The sequence below is a fragment of the Schistocerca piceifrons genome, unplaced genomic scaffold (genome assembly GCF_021461385.2).
Source record: "Schistocerca piceifrons isolate TAMUIC-IGC-003096 unplaced genomic scaffold, iqSchPice1.1 HiC_scaffold_2316, whole genome shotgun sequence".
Taxonomy (NCBI): Eukaryota; Metazoa; Arthropoda; class Insecta; order Orthoptera; family Acrididae; genus Schistocerca; species Schistocerca piceifrons.
The window spans coordinates 69,735-88,446 of NW_025728247.1; the positions used below are offsets into that span (position 1 = coordinate 69,735).

The 18,712-nt window shown below is 38.9% G+C and overlaps 1 protein-coding gene across 1 annotated transcript in view; it reads left to right on the plus strand.

Annotated features, from left to right (window-relative positions):
* The window catches only part of LOC124742616 (15-hydroxyprostaglandin dehydrogenase [NAD(+)]-like), a 105,949-nt gene that overhangs the window by 55,460 nt on the left and 31,777 nt on the right, over window positions 1–18,712 (plus strand). The window contains exon 5 of the mRNA XM_047248804.1: window positions 6,534–6,688. Coding sequence (XP_047104760.1) covers window positions 6,534–6,688 — 155 coding nt within the window. The remainder of the gene's footprint in view (window positions 1–6,533; window positions 6,689–18,712) is intronic.

Below are 18,712 nucleotides of genomic sequence, written 5' to 3' on the forward strand. Positions count from 1 at the left end.
TGAAACACATCTTGATGCATAAATAAAATAAAAAAGCTTTTTTTTTAACCTATTGGTGTTTCACATGATGGTTTTATAACAATTTTTAATGTTTTATTTCCTTACCTTTGCATTATCTGTTTATGGCCTTGCAGATACCATGAATCACTCTTTTGAGATAGGTCAATAATTTATGTTTTCTTCTGCAGTAAAATTAACTAATTGCACTCTTGGGCAGAGTGATTATATTTTACATATAAAATATTAACACTGGAACAGCTTCCTATTTGTCATTAGTGTTTTCATCTTGTTTTGCTACCTTCTGCTATATGCTTTTCATTTCAATTCCCCTCACCTCTGATATTAATTCCTTTCCTGCCATTTCCTACAGTTATTTGCATAGCATAATTTTTTGTGTCCTGAAGCTCAGTTACAAATGTTCAGCAATAAGTGTCCATTTGTACTGACACATTGTTATTGTTCACACACTTGTCCATGTATAACTCTTTCATTGTAGAAACACTTAAAATTTAACAAGGGAAAAGTTTGTCTGATGTCTGCAGCTATGTGGTTCCACTGTGAGGAAATATCTTGTTATGGTTCAATACATAACTTTCATCCTCTTGACACCATTATTGTAAACTGTTGGACATATGGGAATCATATGATCCTTAAGGTGGCATGTTAGTTTTATTAATTTTTTCCCATTGTATTTTGTAATATGCTAAGTGTTATCAGTAAAGATGTTTGCATCTTTGAATTTCAACTTTTCTTAATTTTTTAAAAAAAGGTAAATGTGTATGTTCATGGTTTTCTTTTGAAAGATATTGTCATTGACAGTCATTTAGTTCCCAGCATGGATTACCGTGCTGCAGCAGATTGTGTGCTGATTTGAAACTTCTGACCCATTAACACTGTGTGACTGAAACCTGTGACCTTTGCCTTTTGTGATCAATTACGCATTGACTGAGGCATTCAAGAATGACTCATGACCCTCCCCCTCAAAGCTTTACTTTCACTAGTATCTCATTTCCTATCTTCCAGTTCCATAGGTTGTGGAAATGTGAAATGTGATTTACTTATCTCACAAGATACAATTTTCAAATCATTTGATTTGAGGCACAGAATACATGTCAAAATTTAAAATAAGAAATACTTTTTAAGACAACTAAGACAGTTTACATCTACATGTGTACCCTGCAAACCACCATGAGGTGCATGGCAGAGGGTACGCCCCAGAGTACCAGTCATTAAGGTTTCTTTCTTTTCCATTCACATATGAAGCACCGGAAGAATGGTTGTTTGAATGTCGCTGTGTGCAGTAATGATTCTAACCTTATTCTCACAATCCCTATATGAGTGATACGTAGGGGGTTGCAGTATATTCATAGTCACCATTTAAAGATGGTTCTTGAAACTTTGTTAGTAGACTTTCTCAGGATAGTTTATGTCAGTCTTCAAAAGTCTGCCAGTTATCTCTGTGACTCTCTCCCACAGATTAAACAGACTTGCGACTGTTTGGTCTGCCCTTCTCTGTGTACTTTCAGTATCCCCATTTAGTCCTATTTGGTACAGGCCTCACACATTTGAGCAATATTCTAGAACCAGCTTCATGAGTGATTTGTAAGCAGTCTCCTTTGTGGACTGATTACACTTCCCCAGCATTCCAACAACAAACTGAAGTCTACCACCTGCTTTACCTACGACTGAGTCTGTGTGATCATTCCATTTCATATCCCTACATTGTGTTACATCCAAGTATTTGTATGAATTGGCTGATTGCAAAAGTGGCTCATTGGTACTATATTCAGAGGATACTATGTTTTTCGTTTTGTGAAGTCCACAATTTTACATTTCTGAACATTTAAAGCAAGTTGCCAATCCCTGCATTGTTTTGAAACCTATAAAGATCTGACTGAATATTTATGCAGCTTCTTTCAGACAGTACTTCATTATAGATAACTGCATCATATGCAAAAAGTGTGCTGTTGCTATTAATATTACCTGCCAGGTCATTAATATACAACAGGAAGAGTGTGGGTCCCAACACACGATTTTATATACATTTCAGAGATACTGCTACATAAATGCATTCTGCAGTTTCCAGTTTACAAAATTAAAATGTATAATTACCTTGTAAAAACATTGAAACTGTCCTCAATGAATTCTTCAATAGAATAACAACACTTTTCCACCACAAGGGTAAAAAGTACTCTCTTCCGTGAACCAAGCTGCAGGTTAAATATGTTACTGCCTTTTATTTTATTGTAAATTTTAAAATTAATATATGGTGGTGTTTGGGAATAGAGGTAAAGTGGCTTGTTGGGAGTTTAAAATTCTCTTTGTGGTGAGTGCTGTAGTTGTGGTTGAAGTGGAGAGAGTTTACTGTATGCTGATTTTTATATAGTAATAAAAACACTTCATATACGTAAAGGGAAGGAATAGATAGTATGGAACAATACAAGAGAAGGAAAGTTGCTACTCACCATATAGCGGAGATGCTGAGCCGCGATAGGCACAATAAAAAGATTCACACAATCATAGCTTTCGGCTATTAAGGCCTTTGTCAGCGGTAGACACACACACACACACACACACACACACACACACACACACACACACACACACACACGCAAGCACAACTTGCACACACATCTGCAGTCTCAGAAAGCTGAAACTATACAGCTCTCTGAGACTCTCTGTGTGTGTGTGTGTGTGTGTGTGTGTGTGTCTACTGCTGACAAAGGCCTTAATGGCCAAAAGCTATGATTGTGTGAATCTTTTTATTGTGCCTATCGTGGCTCCGCATCTACACTATATGGTGAGTAGTACTTTCCTTCTCTCATATTGTTACATTCCATCCTGGATTTTCCATTGTTCGAAGGAATAGATAGCATTTTTAAATCTTTTAACAGTGGGTCAGTGGGTGACAAGACACCTGATGTTTTGCAATGCACATGTTCTTAATTATTTTCTTTTTTAATATCAGGATAAGCCATATCTTCATATTACCCTTTCTTTTAAGAATGCTAGTCTTGCTAGGTACAATAATTTTTAGGATAATTTAGGTAGGATAATTTTTATGAAATTTGGAAAGTAAAAGATGTACTGGTGGAAGTAAAGCTCTGAGGGCAGATCATGATTTATGCTTAGCTAACTCAGTCAGTGAGCATGATTGATTGATTGATTTCTTTATTTATTAATCCATGTAACAATTTACATTGTGTGTATTTCGTCAGAAAAATCATATACAATACAATATACCTACAATTTATACACATAAAATTAATATTTACACACATTTTAAAGTATCTTACATTAGTTTTATACCCTTATGTAATTTTCTTATAGTACTATACAATTCTGGATTTCATATTATAATTATTTCCTCATGTATTACAATGCAGACTACTTTAATTACACTACATATTTTAATTCAGATAGTCTGTTACTGCATAATAACCTTTATTTAATAAAATTTTTTTAGTTTTGTTTTGAACTGCCCAATTGTGTCAATATCTTTTATATTTTGGGGTAATTTATTATATAATTTAACGGCATTGTACAACAAGCTCTGCTGAGTTTTAACTTTATTTTTCCTCTCCAGATGCAGATTGTATTGGTTTCTATTTTCATAGCTGTGTACTAAAGAATTTTTAACATAGCAGTAATTTTTTTTTACATAATACTTTGAAAAACGTATTCACAGGGGACAGTTAGGATTTCCAGCTTTTGGAAATGTTCAAGGCAGTGAACCCTACTGCCACTCTTGGTTACTATACAAACTGCTCTTTTCTGTAATTTAAAAACTATTTGAATATTTTTACTGTTGACTCCCAAAAATATTATTCCATAGGTAATAACAGAGTGGATATAAGAAAAATATACAGATCTGACACATGTAGTATCACACATTGCAGTCAAAATTCTAAGAGCATAGCATGCTGTAGCGATTCTGTTACTAAGTATTTTAATATGTGACCTTGGAAGGCTAATGTCCCAGGTTAGACTGCCAGTGCAGCTCACAGTTTTAATCTGCCAGGAAGTTTCAGTCATTTAGCTGTTTGTAGTGGGCTTGTACAGGTGAGACAGAAGAAGATGTAAATGCAGCGGTAGAGAATATGAACATTTATAATGTAAGTTATTCATCTACATGTATAACAATAGAATTTTACAAATTTCTGAAGTTCGGACATAGTGCTGTTGAACATTAAGATAAATTTATCTATGTACGAGGGGGAGTCAAATGAAAACCTTCAAAGTGCAATTAAAAATAGACATTTCACACTGTTGTTCTGCAAGTTGGCCATATTATTACCAGTGATGTAAGGAATTTCCTACAGACTGCAGCATACTACAGACAAGCAAAATACGACCATAGTAGTACCAGTTCAAAGTGGTTGCCCTGCTTGCAACATCCACCAAGGAAGAACAGCATTCTGTCATACATTTCGTGAGCAGTGAAGGTACAAAACCTATTGGAATCCGTTCGCAAACCGAGGTCCAGTATGGTGATGTATGTCTATCACTGCAGCAAGTGTCTGAGTGGAGCAGAAAGTTCAGAAAACATGTGACTTCTGTGACAGAAGCTCAGTGCCTGGTCAAGCATGTCACATTGTGGCAACAGAATCTATGGTAGCAATTGAAGCCCCTGTGATGGAAAATCACTGTGTGATGATGGATGAAATAGCTGCAGATCTGAACAATAGTTATGGCTCAGCACATCACAACATTCATGATTGATTTACCCTTTCACTCATTATGCCTGCGATTTCAGAGATCATACGTCCATACAGTTCACAGCGCCCACTCCCCCAGTGTACTCTGGTGAGCCACCAGAGAAACAGTATTAGGTAAGCAATCACAAATGAGCTCGGCCTATTCTCTAACATGTATTACTGTTGTCCAGTGTTATGCACAACCTGTACTTCATTGTGTTACTCAGTAAATTATTATTTAGCAAACTTGGTGACGAGCGAGGGTTATGTTTTTTCTGCATGATAGTGTCACTGCTAAAGCACTCTACAAATATCTCAATGGAAGTAGTACTCCAGTGTATCTTTGCCCAGCAGCAAGCTTTTGTGGAAAAACAGCAGGCTATCACCACCGCTCTGTCAAGTGGCATCAGCATAGTCACAACTGGTTACCCTCTCGCCAGTGCAACCATCACCCTTTCCAGCATACGATGAATCGGCTGGATATAGGGCCTCCTGCAAGAAGTGGTTATGCCCACATTTCCAGGTTTTTCCCATGAGCGATGCAACCTGTGTAGGGCTCTCTTTCTTTTCTGGCTTTTGCGGCACATTTATCAATTGTTGTGCCAATGTTTGCATTTGCAAGAACCACCCAACTTATCATTTGATGAAATATGCAAGCTTGTCTCAACCTATTACTGTGACAGAATGCATTTCATTGTGCCGTGTGTAGATTTTTCCATTGTCAGAAACGCCCAAACCAATCTTACAAAGTCTTAGCTGCAGAATTACACGGGTTGATCCATTGTCGTAAATTTGTCGCTAGTACAAATCATGAATCCTATGCTGATCACATGGTGCATGATGATATTCTTTGTTTGGCCCCAGATAGGGAAGTCAACTGTCCAGGAAGTCTCCCCTGACCTGGGGTTTGGGTGACTTTCCCAAACTCTACTTCTTTTCCCAAACCTCTCCAGTGCCTTTCAATTCACCCATCTTCCTTCCCCTTCAACCATTCTGCCGCAAGGAGGAGCCACTGGCTCCCAAAGCTTGCATAAGTAAAACTTTTTTTTTTTATATGAGTGTTCTCCTGTCGCCTCTTGGTGAGTAGATTTTTTTATCTATCTATTTATATTATATCAATGTAATAGAAGGAAACATTCCATGTGGGAAAAATTTTATATAAAAACAAAGATGAGGTGACTTACCAAACGAAAGCACTGGCAGGTCGATAGACACACAAACAAACACAAACATACACACAAAATTCAAGCTTTCGCAAATATGTCTGCTTGTGTCTGTATGTGTGGATGGATATGTGCGTGTGTGCGAGTGTATACCTGTCCTTTTTTCCCCCTAAGGTAAGTCTTTCCGCTCCCGGGATTGGAATGACTCCTTACCCTCTCCCTTAAAACCCACTTCCTTTCGTCTTCCCCTCTCCTTCCCTCTTTCCTGATGAGGCAACAGTTTGTTGCGAAAGCTTGAATTTTGTGTGTATGTTTGTGTTTGTTTGTGTGTCTATCGACCTGCCAGCGCTTTCGTTCGGTAAGTCACCTCATCTTTGTTTTTATATAAAATATTTATATTATATTGTCAAAAATTGATTATTTTCATTGTTATAAAAATTATAATAGGTATTTTGGCTTCAAAAGGTTGAAAACAACTGTTTAAAGGGAGTGACAGTGAGAAACCTTTTTATAATACAGCAAATACATTACCAGCAGCTATTTGATCAGTCTGAGGCACATAAATATATGTGAACTGTGATCTCACTATTTCACGTTCTGGAATTTTGATGTTCTCTTCCCAAATTGGAACACTGTTCTAAACACCATACAGTTGACTTGCTGGTGTTTTCAGGACCCTTACCATGAGAAGATAACTGGTGTACGCGTACTTGCTGTCTGCCCTGGTGCCACTGACACAAACCTTGTGAAAGATGTAAGGAAACAGCTGCTGTCACCTGAATATGAGAATGCGTGGCAACGAGATACAGCAGGAGGGGTATCACAAACGTGAGTTTCATTTTAATTCATCTGTTGAGGAAAAGTAAATGATTTGTATTTTTCCAATAATTATTCAGATATTAATTTGTCTCTTAAATTTATTTACTGCTAATAACAATGAATAATCATCATACATTTTATGATAGGATATATTGAAAAATAATCAAAAGTACGTGGCAGTAATTGTGGGCCAGGGCAACTTGACAAAAATTTAATAGGCATCACAAGGACCCTAAACTCTATTGAGATTTCGGAAAGTAGCTGTTCAAAACTGGAAATTTGTTTTGACCTCATACTCAACCTCAATCGTAGGATAATACTTTCAGCAAATCTTATTATCTGTCAGGAAATTGTCATTGCTTGCATTGTATCACTTATAATAATTTGACATTCAAGATGAGCACCCTTGTACTCAGTTTTTATACTTGCTACTTTACACTAGGCTGTTACAACTCAAGTGACTGCCAGCAGACATCCAGGTGCCCATGGGCACATGTGTACAGACAGGCAAACAGCGATGTGCTTGCAGTCTAACAGCCGGGCCGTAGCCCTTGTGATCATACTGCCCTAGCAGAGTGCTTGCTGGTGCAAGGAGTGGCCAACCAGCTCATGCATATGCTGAAAATGTACAATAGAGCTATCTGGCTGGTGTCTATACTAACTGCAACTGTCCATGGGTGAGCAGAGGGGTGCTGGGTGCACCTGTGCCCCATGGAGCAGTGTTGGAACAGCTTGCCTTACAGTATACTGTTTTAAACTTCATTTAATTACAGTTTAATTCTGTGGAGCAAGGCACTCTTATCTGGTGGTTTCACTAGCCAGTGCGCAACTATGAATGACTTCTTGACTTCGCCAGTTCCCTGTTTGTGTGTGTGTGTGTGTGTGTGTGTGTGTGTGTGTGTGTGTGTGTGTGTGTGTGTGTGTGTGTGTGTGTGTTCTTTCAACAAAAAAGTCACTGGCAATGTGAATTGTTTGATCTGCATAGACTCTGCTGGTTCTGTGGGGGGGCGCTATTGCACTTGGAAACATCCATAATGTCTTCCTTGCTGCCTTGCTGTAACTGTTTTCCCTAACACAACCGTCAATGCAAATTTTCAGACTGCACCGCAGATAGTTACCATCATAAAGCATCTTCATTCCATGTACCATCTTGCCATGTTGTTGAAGACAGGTTGTTATTAAACAATGGAAAATACAGGATGGAATGGAACAATATTATGAAAAGGAAAGTTGCTACTCACTATATCAACATCTCCACTATATGGTGAGTAGCAACTTTCCTTTTCATAATATTGTTACAGTTTATTACTGTTGTCATCATCATCATCATCATCATTACTACTACCTTTTTTCCTCACCTCCACCAGTGGAAACTATTTACAATTGTGTAACAGTCAGTGTCGATTGGTTTCCTATATACAAAAATCAACTAAACAGATGTCTGTCTCTTTTTCAACTAGTGCATCCAAGAGAGGTAGCATGCCACTTCACTGGTTAAATTTAATATTAGGATTAACACTGTGTATGTGATCCTTTTCCCTATGAAACTGGAGCTACATCAAGGAAGTGTCATTGATGTACCAAAGGAAACTAGATAGGTGAGAAGGCACAGAACTGAGAGTTTCCAGAGGCACCACTGTAGAAGTGACACCACATAGGGATTAATCTTTATGGTGTTTTGGGCTATTTTCTGCTTGTTAAACATCTCAACAAATGAAACTTCCTGGCAGATTAAAACTGTGTGACGGACCGAGACTCGAACTCGGGACCTTTGCCTTTCACAGGCAAGTGCTCTACCAACTGAGATACCCAAGCACGACTCACGCCCCGTCCTCACAGCTTTACTTCTGCCAATACCTCGTCTCCTACCTTCCAAAGCTGTGAGGACAGGGCGTGAGTCGTGCTTGGGTAGCTCAGTTGGTAGAGCACTTGCCGGCGAAAGGCAAAGGTCCCGAGTTAGAGTCTCGGTCCGGCATACAGTTTTAATCTGCCAGGAAGTTTCATATCAGCACACACTCCGCTGCAGAGTGAAAATCTCAATCTCAACAAATGATGCAAATTATTGATGTTGTGCTTTCAAATCTCCGACTTCAGTGCTAATAGCCCTGACTGACTTTTGACAGTTGGGAAGTAGGTGAACTGGCACTACTAACAATTGCTTAGCCATCATGTTATACATACTGGCATCGTTGTGCTGCTGTTTCTACAACTACCTATTCTCAATCACTTGGTGACAAGACTGACAATAGAAATAAGTGGCAATCAAGTAACATTTTAGTTCATGCCTCTCTGCGGACCAAAGGTTCCAGAAGTTGCCAAACTTCTTTCCTTGCACTTGTGACATTTCAGACCACCTCCAAAAACTTACAAGATGTTGCTGCATTACCTTTAGAAGCAGATTAATGTGCAAACAGCAGCAGTCAGTAGTGCTCCTGAAGACAATGGCAGAAGCAGCTGTTGAAAGTTCAAGAATTTTGTTTGAAATGGTATGGCTTGTATGTCTATCAAGAAGATTATAGTTAGGCATCCTACCAAGGCTACCATGAAAGACTTTAAGAATGCAGAAGCTGTTTACAAATTTAGTTTATAGAAGTCTGTGTATTGGTGTCTTGATAATCAGTTTTGGCTTTGTACTCATTATATCTAAATTTGAGAAAAATATAAACAAAATCATGTCAATGGACTTATAAAATAAAGTTTACAATGATGAGCATCAAGAGTGCTGTTAAATATAAGTTACAGATGGATGAAACTGTATGTATGTAACATAGAAAAAATATATATATGTGACAAATGAGGGTCATCCAGAAAGTAAAGAATGATTGTTTACTACACCCAGTGCCAGATCGCACTGCCACAATAGCAAGTGTGCCAGTTAGCTTCTTCCCCCAACTCAATGTGAGCTGAATTTTGTTGGCAAACAAGCCATGTCTCTTTGTTCTGTAATGTTTGTTAATACCAGCACCCATCAAAAATCACACCAAATGCAAAGTGCATAGTGTTCTTCATTTTCTGAATCCACAAAATGTTGGTCCTATCGAAATTTATTGCCAAATGAAGAATGTTTATGGTTGAAGTGCAATGAACGAGTCTTTAGTGTCGTGGAATGTTGTTGGCAAAGGTGTTTTTGATTCATTACAATATGCAGCCTTTTGCATCAGCTCGAGCACAGCAATAACTTCAGTGTCTTAAGTGGAAAATTTTCAGACATTCTCCTCACAGCTCTGACTTGCCACCCAGTGATTTTCACTTGTTACCAAAACTAAAGGAAATTTTGGGTGGAAAACAGTTTGCAAATGATGAAGACCTCGAACAAGCAGTGATGTCTTGGCTCAGATCGTTGGTAGTAGAGGAGTACAACAAGGGAATTGAAAAATTGGTCCCACGTTACAGTAAGTGCCCTGACAGTTATGGTGATGTCATTGAAAAATAAATTAGGGTACCGTAACTTTGTAAATGAAATTTTGTTTTGACATTTAGTTTTTATTTTGTTATGCCAGAATATCCTTCACCTTCTGGACAACCCTTGTATATTAGAAGGTGCACAATGGAATACGTGTCATATATTTCTAATGTGTTGCAGAATCTAAATTTATAAATATACTTACTAAATTTAATAAATGTAAAAGCTGAAGATCAGCTCATTTCTCATATGATAAAAAGAATGAATATATTATAAACATAAAAGCTAAAAGCATAAAAACTATTTTAATGTGCTTGAAGGCACAGCTGTAATTAGTTGTATTACAAACGCTGAGGATAATTACGGTCAGTGAAGGCTTCAGTGAGACCCTCGATATATTTTGAGAGGGACTGCACGTCACTGCAGGTGCAATGACCACAGGTGGCTAGTCTGTACAGAAGGGAGTTCTTGGTGTGGAATGGGTGGCAGCCGTCGAAGTGGAGGTATTGCTGGTGGTTAGTAGGTTTGATATGGATGGAGGTACTGATGTAGCCATCTCTGAGGTGGAGGTCAACATCTAGGAAGGTGGCTTGCTGAATGCTTCACTGACCGTAATTATCCTCCCGTCCTTGAACAAAAACAAATCTTTCATGGCTTATCTCTCCAGTCTCCCACCAACTCCCGAAGTCCCACAGTACGGCCACAGAGGAGCATTTCTCTCATAACTCAGCACCATCCGGGACTGGAGCAACTGAATTACATTCTCTGCCAGGGTTTCTATTATCTCTCGCCATGCCCTGAAATGAGAAATGTCCTGCCCACTCTCCTTCCCACCCCTCCTACCGTGGTATTCCGCCATCCACCAAGCCTACACAATATACTCATCCATCCTTACACAGCCCCTGCTCCCAATCCCTTACCTCATGGCTCATACCCCTGTAATAGACCTAGATGCAAAACCTGTCCTGTACATCCTCCTACCACCACCTACTCCAGTCTGGTCACTAACATCACCTATCCCATCAAAGGCAGGGCTACCTGTGAAACCAGTCATGTGAGTTACAAGATAAGCTGCAACCACTGTGCTGCATTCTATGTAGGCATGACAACCAACAAACTGTCTGTCCGCATGGACGGCCACTGACAAACTGTGGCCAAAAAACAAGTGGACCACCCTGTTGCTGAACACGCTGCCAGACATGATATCCCTCATCTCAATGAATGCTTCACAGCCTGTGCCATATGGATCCTTCCCACCAACACCAACTTTTCTGAATTGCACAGGTAACCTTCATTAGTCGCTGTCCTCACCCATCCAGCCCCCTCCCTGTTCCCATTCCAGCACTACACAACTGTCATTTCACCGTCACACCCAGCCTCTTAATTTCTTTTTATTTCTCTCCTTTCTGCTACTTAACCCCTCCCCACTCCGCACCTTCTCTCCTGCCCTCCGTCTAAACTGCAACACTTCACTGGCCGCCACACGCACCATACTATCCCTCCCCCTCCCCGCCCCAGCCGCCTCCTTACCCCCACCCAGTCGCCACTCCCATCAGGCACTGGTGCTGCTGCTCGCAGTGTGGTTTCAGTTCTCTGAGACTGCAGACATGTGTGCAAGTTGCGATTGCGTGAGTGTGTGTGTGCGTGTGTGTATGTGTGTCTACTGCTGACAAAGGCCTCAATGGCCGAAAGCTATAATTGTGTGAATGTTTTTGTTGTGCCTATCACGATTCAGCATCTCTGCTATGTGGTGAGTAGCAACTTTCCTTCTTTGGTATTGATACATTTAACAACCAAATTCTTGTTTTATAACTCTATTGATATGTTTTTTACGTATATTTTCTGATTCTTAGACTTTTATCATGTTTAAGGCCAAAACTGGTTATCAGTGTTAATAACATCACATGTGGTCAAGACATTGAATTTTATAATCTAATCCAATACAAAGGTTAGAGTGTGTGCAGAATAATGTCCCCAGTAGATGTGCAGTTGGTAGGGCACATGTGGAAAGAGCGGTAGTGGTGGCGTTGCGGTCAGGTGCTCCAGGGAAAATGCCAAGCACTGGAGGGGGCATGCCATTGTAAACTGAAGCGTATGCTCACATTTCTTGTAAATGTTCAGTGGAGCCCCTCCACACCGACATTTTCATGGTGACCATTCACAAAGATTTATTGTTATGTCTGCTTTAGTTAGTGTCTAACAAGAATTCCACTGAAGATGCAACAAAAGCAGAAATTTATTTTTTCTATCTTGTTAACCATTTCTAACTTGCAGAGAAGCATCATGAGTGGTGAATTTTGAGTAAAACCTACATTTATTTTGTTGCCATGTTAAAATTTGATTCATTTGCCGAAACACAGTGGAGTTCACTCAGTCTTATCTCACTAACGTGTTGTGCAGACACTGTTGCGAGAGAATTCTGAAACCATGGTTTATTCAGTGTAATGTGTAATGTCTTAACTTATGTTGTTCCAAAACCCACAGCATTTTTCATTTCACCAGCTATTAATGACCCTTAAAATTATATTCTTTCATTGAAAAAGTCTGTAGTTAGTGGAATAATGTGGTAGATAATGAAGTTTTGCATAATAAACATATGGAAAAAACTCTCCTCTTTGCCTGCAGCCATTTGCCAAAATATCATTTTGATATCTCAAACTGTTTATGAAATATGAGGAATATTGTGGATATTTCATTCTGGCTTTATCGCTGGCTTATGCAATCGCAAATGAGTGTGCTAAATCGGATCAGTTTTCTTGAAATTGGTGACAGATAGAGACCTCCACCCAACTCTAAAGAAAAATTAAGTATGTTAGCTAAGTCTCATATGCAGTAACATATAATATGATACACACCAAATGCAAAATCATTGTGACTCCTATTTTTCATTGCAAACTATTTTGGATAATAAATGCCAATACCACAATAACTGTGACCATTAATGATGGGCACATCATCATGAAGCTGACATATAAAGCTGTAAGTAACACAAAAATGAAATTTGTTTGTCAAGTATTTTCTCTAAAATCATTTGAGAAAGATTGCAGGACTTCGATTCTGTCATCACCGGTAATTCAAAAGTTGGAAGAAAATGTCGACTTGCCCTTCCGAACAAATGAATGAACTCACTCAGCACTTTGGACAAATATTGGTTACTGCACATCAGCCGCAGTATCGTGTGGGGGCTCTACTGGTCTTCTCAGGAATTCCAAATAGCTCTTTTTTTTATACAAATTTATTTGTATGCTCGGAATTAACAAACACAATCCAGTTTGTTTAGACATTATGGCATGCTACTATGATACTTCTTAAATGGCATTTATAGATTCTTTTAAGCTGTGTCATTGTTCTATTGTTAATGTGTTCTGGAAATTCTCAGTTGAAATACAGATGATGGGAAGAATCAAGATATCTACTCATCATATAATTGAAGTGTTAAATGGCAGGGTGACAAATGCCAAATCAAAAGATTGAACTTATAACTGCTCTATTTGAGAATGTGGAGAACCAAAAAGCATTAGCGCTGTGTGTGTGTGTGTGTGTGTGTGTGTGTGTGTGTGTGTGTTGGGGGAGGGGGGGGGATGGAAGGGGGGAGGGGGGGGGGGGCAAGGGGTATCTGGGGATGTCTAAGGAATGTGCCCCCAGTGAGCTCATCATGGCACATTCAGAAGAAATCACCCCTTAGATTGAGAACAAAAGGGGAGGACGAAGGCTATGTAGAGAGTCAAGTAGGTGCAGGTATGTAAATAGGTGAATCAAGCTAAAGAGAATTGATGGAGAACTATTGGGAGGGGGAGGGGGTGAACAGGGCTGAGCTGATACTGGAGAGAGAAACAAACTTCGACTGCGTGCTCATTTTCACTTTGTGGCAAGAAGGTTACCAGCATGGGAGGTCACCCACCAAGTGGCTTATTCTTCTAGTTCTAGCTTCCCTCAAATCCAAACCCACATGCCTTCAGATATGCAGGTGATGCAGTACTTTTGTGGGCAGTTTATATCCTTACCCACAACTAGTACTTGCTCTTCTTCAAGATGGAGATGTATGAACAAATCCACTGTACTACCATGGGCATTGACAGAGCTCTTTTGTTCGACACTTTGTTTATGGACCACCTAGAGGAAACATTCCCGCTATCAAAGATCCTCAACTCTGTCTGGTTCAGGTTCACTGGTGATATCTTTTTGATTTAGACTCAGGATCATGAGACTCTTGACATTTCTGTTGAGGAAGAAGAGTCTTTGAAAGATTAATTCAGTGCCCGAGCAAGATGATGAGTGGCACCTTCATTCTTCCCACTGTTTCTTATTGTTTACAAACAGGACAAATTTGAAAATATGGTCTGGTTTCAACAGAATATGATTTTAAAATCTGTCCAGTCATTTTGTGCCCTCAGAGGATTAAAAAAAATTTACAGTCATCTTATTGTACTGGAAGATACATACACAAATCACATTGCTTTACACAAACTAATACTATGAGTGCATGTTAACTTCAGTGAACAAAAACCATTACTTATTTTAGATACATATCAGGAATTTGGAAACTGAATGTGTTGGACCAGTGCAATGGAAAACATAAAATAGTACTGAAACATAAACATACAACATTACTGAAAAGTGTCACATTTGTTAACCAAAAGTGATATAACAGTGCCACCATTAGAAAATGTGTATTGGGTACATGCCTATTCAAAAACATGACTCATTCCACATTATAGCAATAGGTCGCAAGTATGATCTGTGGAACTTTCAAATAACTAAACTAAACTGAGGAACAAAACTGCCAAAAAGCAACAGATTTAAGATCTTTTCATGACTACCTTGAACAGTTCCCAAAACCATTACTATATTATTTTAAGCTGCGGATGGTGGAACACAGTATTAATGTATTTAAAAAAATAATATCATGGAACCACTAAAAGCTGCTTAATGAATAAGTATTTCCAGAAAATTATATACAAGGGTTGGAACTTTAATAGTGGCAAGTATTTATTTACAGCTCGTACAAAATCGATAAATGTTTCAAAGTTTGCTGACCTTCAAAGCAGTCACCAGCATTGTGTATAACCCATTGCCAGTGATGTGGAAGCCACAGGATACTCTTAGCAGTGCCAGATGTGTTGACACTTCGAGTGGCGCGGTCTATTGTCCGACGAATTTGTAGCAGTTCTGAAGCGAATGCTGTGAAGTGTTTCCTTCAGTTTAGAAATCAAGTTGAACTCATGAGGGCTTCGTCAGGGGAGTGCAGTAGGTGGTATAGTACTTAGCAGCCCCGTCAGTCAAACAAATCAGTAACAGCTTGCGCTGTACGTGCTTGAGCATTGCCCTGCAAAATGATGGTCAGGTCCTGCAGAAAGTGTCATAACTTCTGTCTCTAAGCTGGTTGTAGGGTATTCCAAAAGTGAACAGCATTATGTCATAAAAGAAACAAGACATTAGAGGATACTCCAAGAGAATCCGAATTTCTTGAACCATACTAAAATGCATAATGCGGCTTAATGTGTACAGTTGTATGTCCAGATTCAGATGTATATTTTCTTGGAGTATCAGCACCATGTTATCTTACGTTTGGTTCTTTATTATGGCATGATGCCATACGTGCCAGAAGATGAAAATGTGGACTTTAAATGCAGCGAACAGTTGAAGCCAGCCGGAGTGGCCAAGCGGTTCTAGGCACTACAGTCTGGAACCGCGAGACCGCTACGGTCACAGGTTCGAATCCTGCCTCAGGCATGGATGTGTGTGATGTCCTTAGGTTAGTTAGGTTTAAGTAGTTCTAAGTTCTAGGGGACTGACGACCTCCGTAGTTAAATCCCATAGTGCTCAGAGCCATTTGAACCATTTGAACTGCTGAAACTAGGCAATAGTGTGGAATTAAATACTTCATTTCAAATAATTGACTGCCTGAGTGGAAAAGATTAATAAAAGCCACATTTATTTAGCAGACAGACAAAAATAACTTCATTGTTCCACAAGGTGATTAATTCTTGATTGTCAGAAAGGTGGAAATAAAATAAAATCCGAAACTAATAACATATTTTAGCCTTCCGATATTGTTGTTGTTGTGGTCTTCAGTCCAGAGACTGGTTTGATGCAGCTCTCCATGCTTTCTTTATCCTGTGCAAGCTTCTTCATCTCCCAGTACCTACTGCAACCTACATCCTTCTGAATCTGCTTAGTGTATTCATCTCTTGGTCTCCCTCTGTGATTTTTACCCTCCACGCTGCCCTCCAATACTAAATTGGTGATCGCTTGATGCCTCAGAACATGTCCTACCAACCAATCCCTTCTTCTAGTCAAGTTGTGCCACAAATTTCTCTTCTCCCCATTTCTAATCAATACCTCCTCATTAGTTACGTGATCTACCCATTTAATCTTCGGCATTCTTCTGTAGCACCACATTTTGAATGCTTCTATTCTCTTCTTCTCCAAACTATTTATCGTCCATGTTTCACTTCCATACATGGCTACACTCCATACAAATACTTTCAGAAACGACTTCCTAACAAATCTATACTCGATGTTAACAAATTTCTCTTCTTCAGAAACGCTTTCCTTCCCATTGCCAGTCTACATTTGATATCTTCTCTACTTCGACCATCATCAGGTATTTTGCTCCCCTAATAGCAAAACTCCTTTGCTACTTTAAGTGTCTCATTTCCTAATCTAATTCCCTCAGCATCACCTGACTTAATTCGGCTACATTCGATTATCCTCGTTTTGCTTTTGTTTATGTTCATCTTATATCCTCCTTTCAAGACACTGTCCATTCCGTATTCCAATATTATGTGAATGTATTTTAATTCACTTGATAGCTCCTGGCCACAGAAATTCGTTTTGTTTTCATTTGACATGAGAGCAATATATGAAGAGGAAGTAGCAAAATCGCTAAACATAAAGACAGGTCACATGGAGACGAGCCACCTCCCCACTACAACTCAAATTGGTCTGTAGATCAGCTCCAGATCTATGATATTTCCAAATTGGGGCAATATTAGATAGTGCCCCCTCCAAAGAATTTGAGGTAGGACACCAAAAGTTTAAAAAAATTGCCTTTTCAAAAATATGTTCATTGTGTAGTGTACATCTTTCTGAAGAGTCTGATACATAAAACATATGTGTTTGAGGAAGTGTAAGGGATGTTATTTGGTCTTAAGTCTGCTAACGTGCAGTGCCATGCCTCTTCACACAGCATTCTTCTATTGCACGTCACTGTATTTCATTCTGTGGAATTCAAAACGTATAATTTTGTAATGGGTGCCATCAAGCTATCTTCAGGACAGTGGAAATTAAAATGTCCTGTCATGCCCTCCTGCTCCCTGCCTGTCTGACATCCTGCCCTCACTATTATTATTATTGTTATTATTATTATTATTATTTTTAACAAACAAACAAAAACTTGCAGTTATTACTGGATGGGATTATTTGTAACCAGGAGAACAAGAACTCTTCAGAAAAGTTTCACTCTTTTTGCCTATTAGCTAATAACTTGCTGTTTAGTGTGACATAAAATTAAATATAGGATACATAAAACCAGTAAATACGAGACAAGCATGACAGTACACATTCCTTCAAATCTAAGTCCTAGCATTTTTTTCTCTCTAATCTTGCTACACCTTTACATGGTGTGCTTTCCTTTCTGGGAGAGAATTTATTACCTCATCAAAGTTCATCAAATGTTTTGCTTCATAAATGAAATTTCGTTGTCTGATGCTGAAAAAGCTGTTAATACAAACAATACCCAAGACTGGTGTGGTTTCTTGACCTGATTACTTGTATTTTGTCACTGCCTTCTAGATAAAATGAAATAGGCCTGCCTCTTATTGCAGCACCAAATAAACGAGACTGGTTTGGCATAAATGGTCATTTTTATAACATGACAGAATATAATTCATGAAGAACTACCAGCAAAAAGCTTTGTGTTAGGAAATAGTTTCACATTTCATTCATACTCTCCAGTTTCTCAAGCATGAGATCGAAAAGTAGTAGTACGAAATTTTTATATACATTTGGAATTGTCATATTCTTCCTTAATTTGCATGATGTCCCCATTTCTTCTCCTTCCTCGTTCTAACAATCAATCTTGTCTTCACTAATTCTGTAACTATTCCTGCCAGCATCAAAACTTATTCTCCAGTTAACTTCACTAACCCTGCCACAATCACCGATTTAGTTATCCCGTGTCTATTCTCTGGTTAGGCATTATTAAGTGTTTGTGCAATGCTTTTTCTGCACCACTCCCAGAATAGAACTTAAGCGGCTGCTAGCTGGGGACTGTACAACTTGCCCTTATTAGTGTAGTGATCTGGCCGAAAATGTTGTGTCAAAATTTCTTACCAAGAAGACAGTATGTAAACTTTCTTACTTGTTTCTCCTGTGAGTCATTTATTTCCACTCTGGTAGTATGAATCTATAGATTTTGCTAGGAATTATAACAACACTGATCATTCGCAAACCCTGTCAACCACATAACAGCGATTGACATTCATCCGTTCGGCTCAGCCCCGTCCCCTTTTGTCTGCAGGAAAGTTTATTTCTAGATGTGACAGGGAGTCCCCTGGCAGAGACATCATGTGCACTGTGCACACATTCAAAAATCTACTTATGATTCATTCAGAAATCAACTTAGT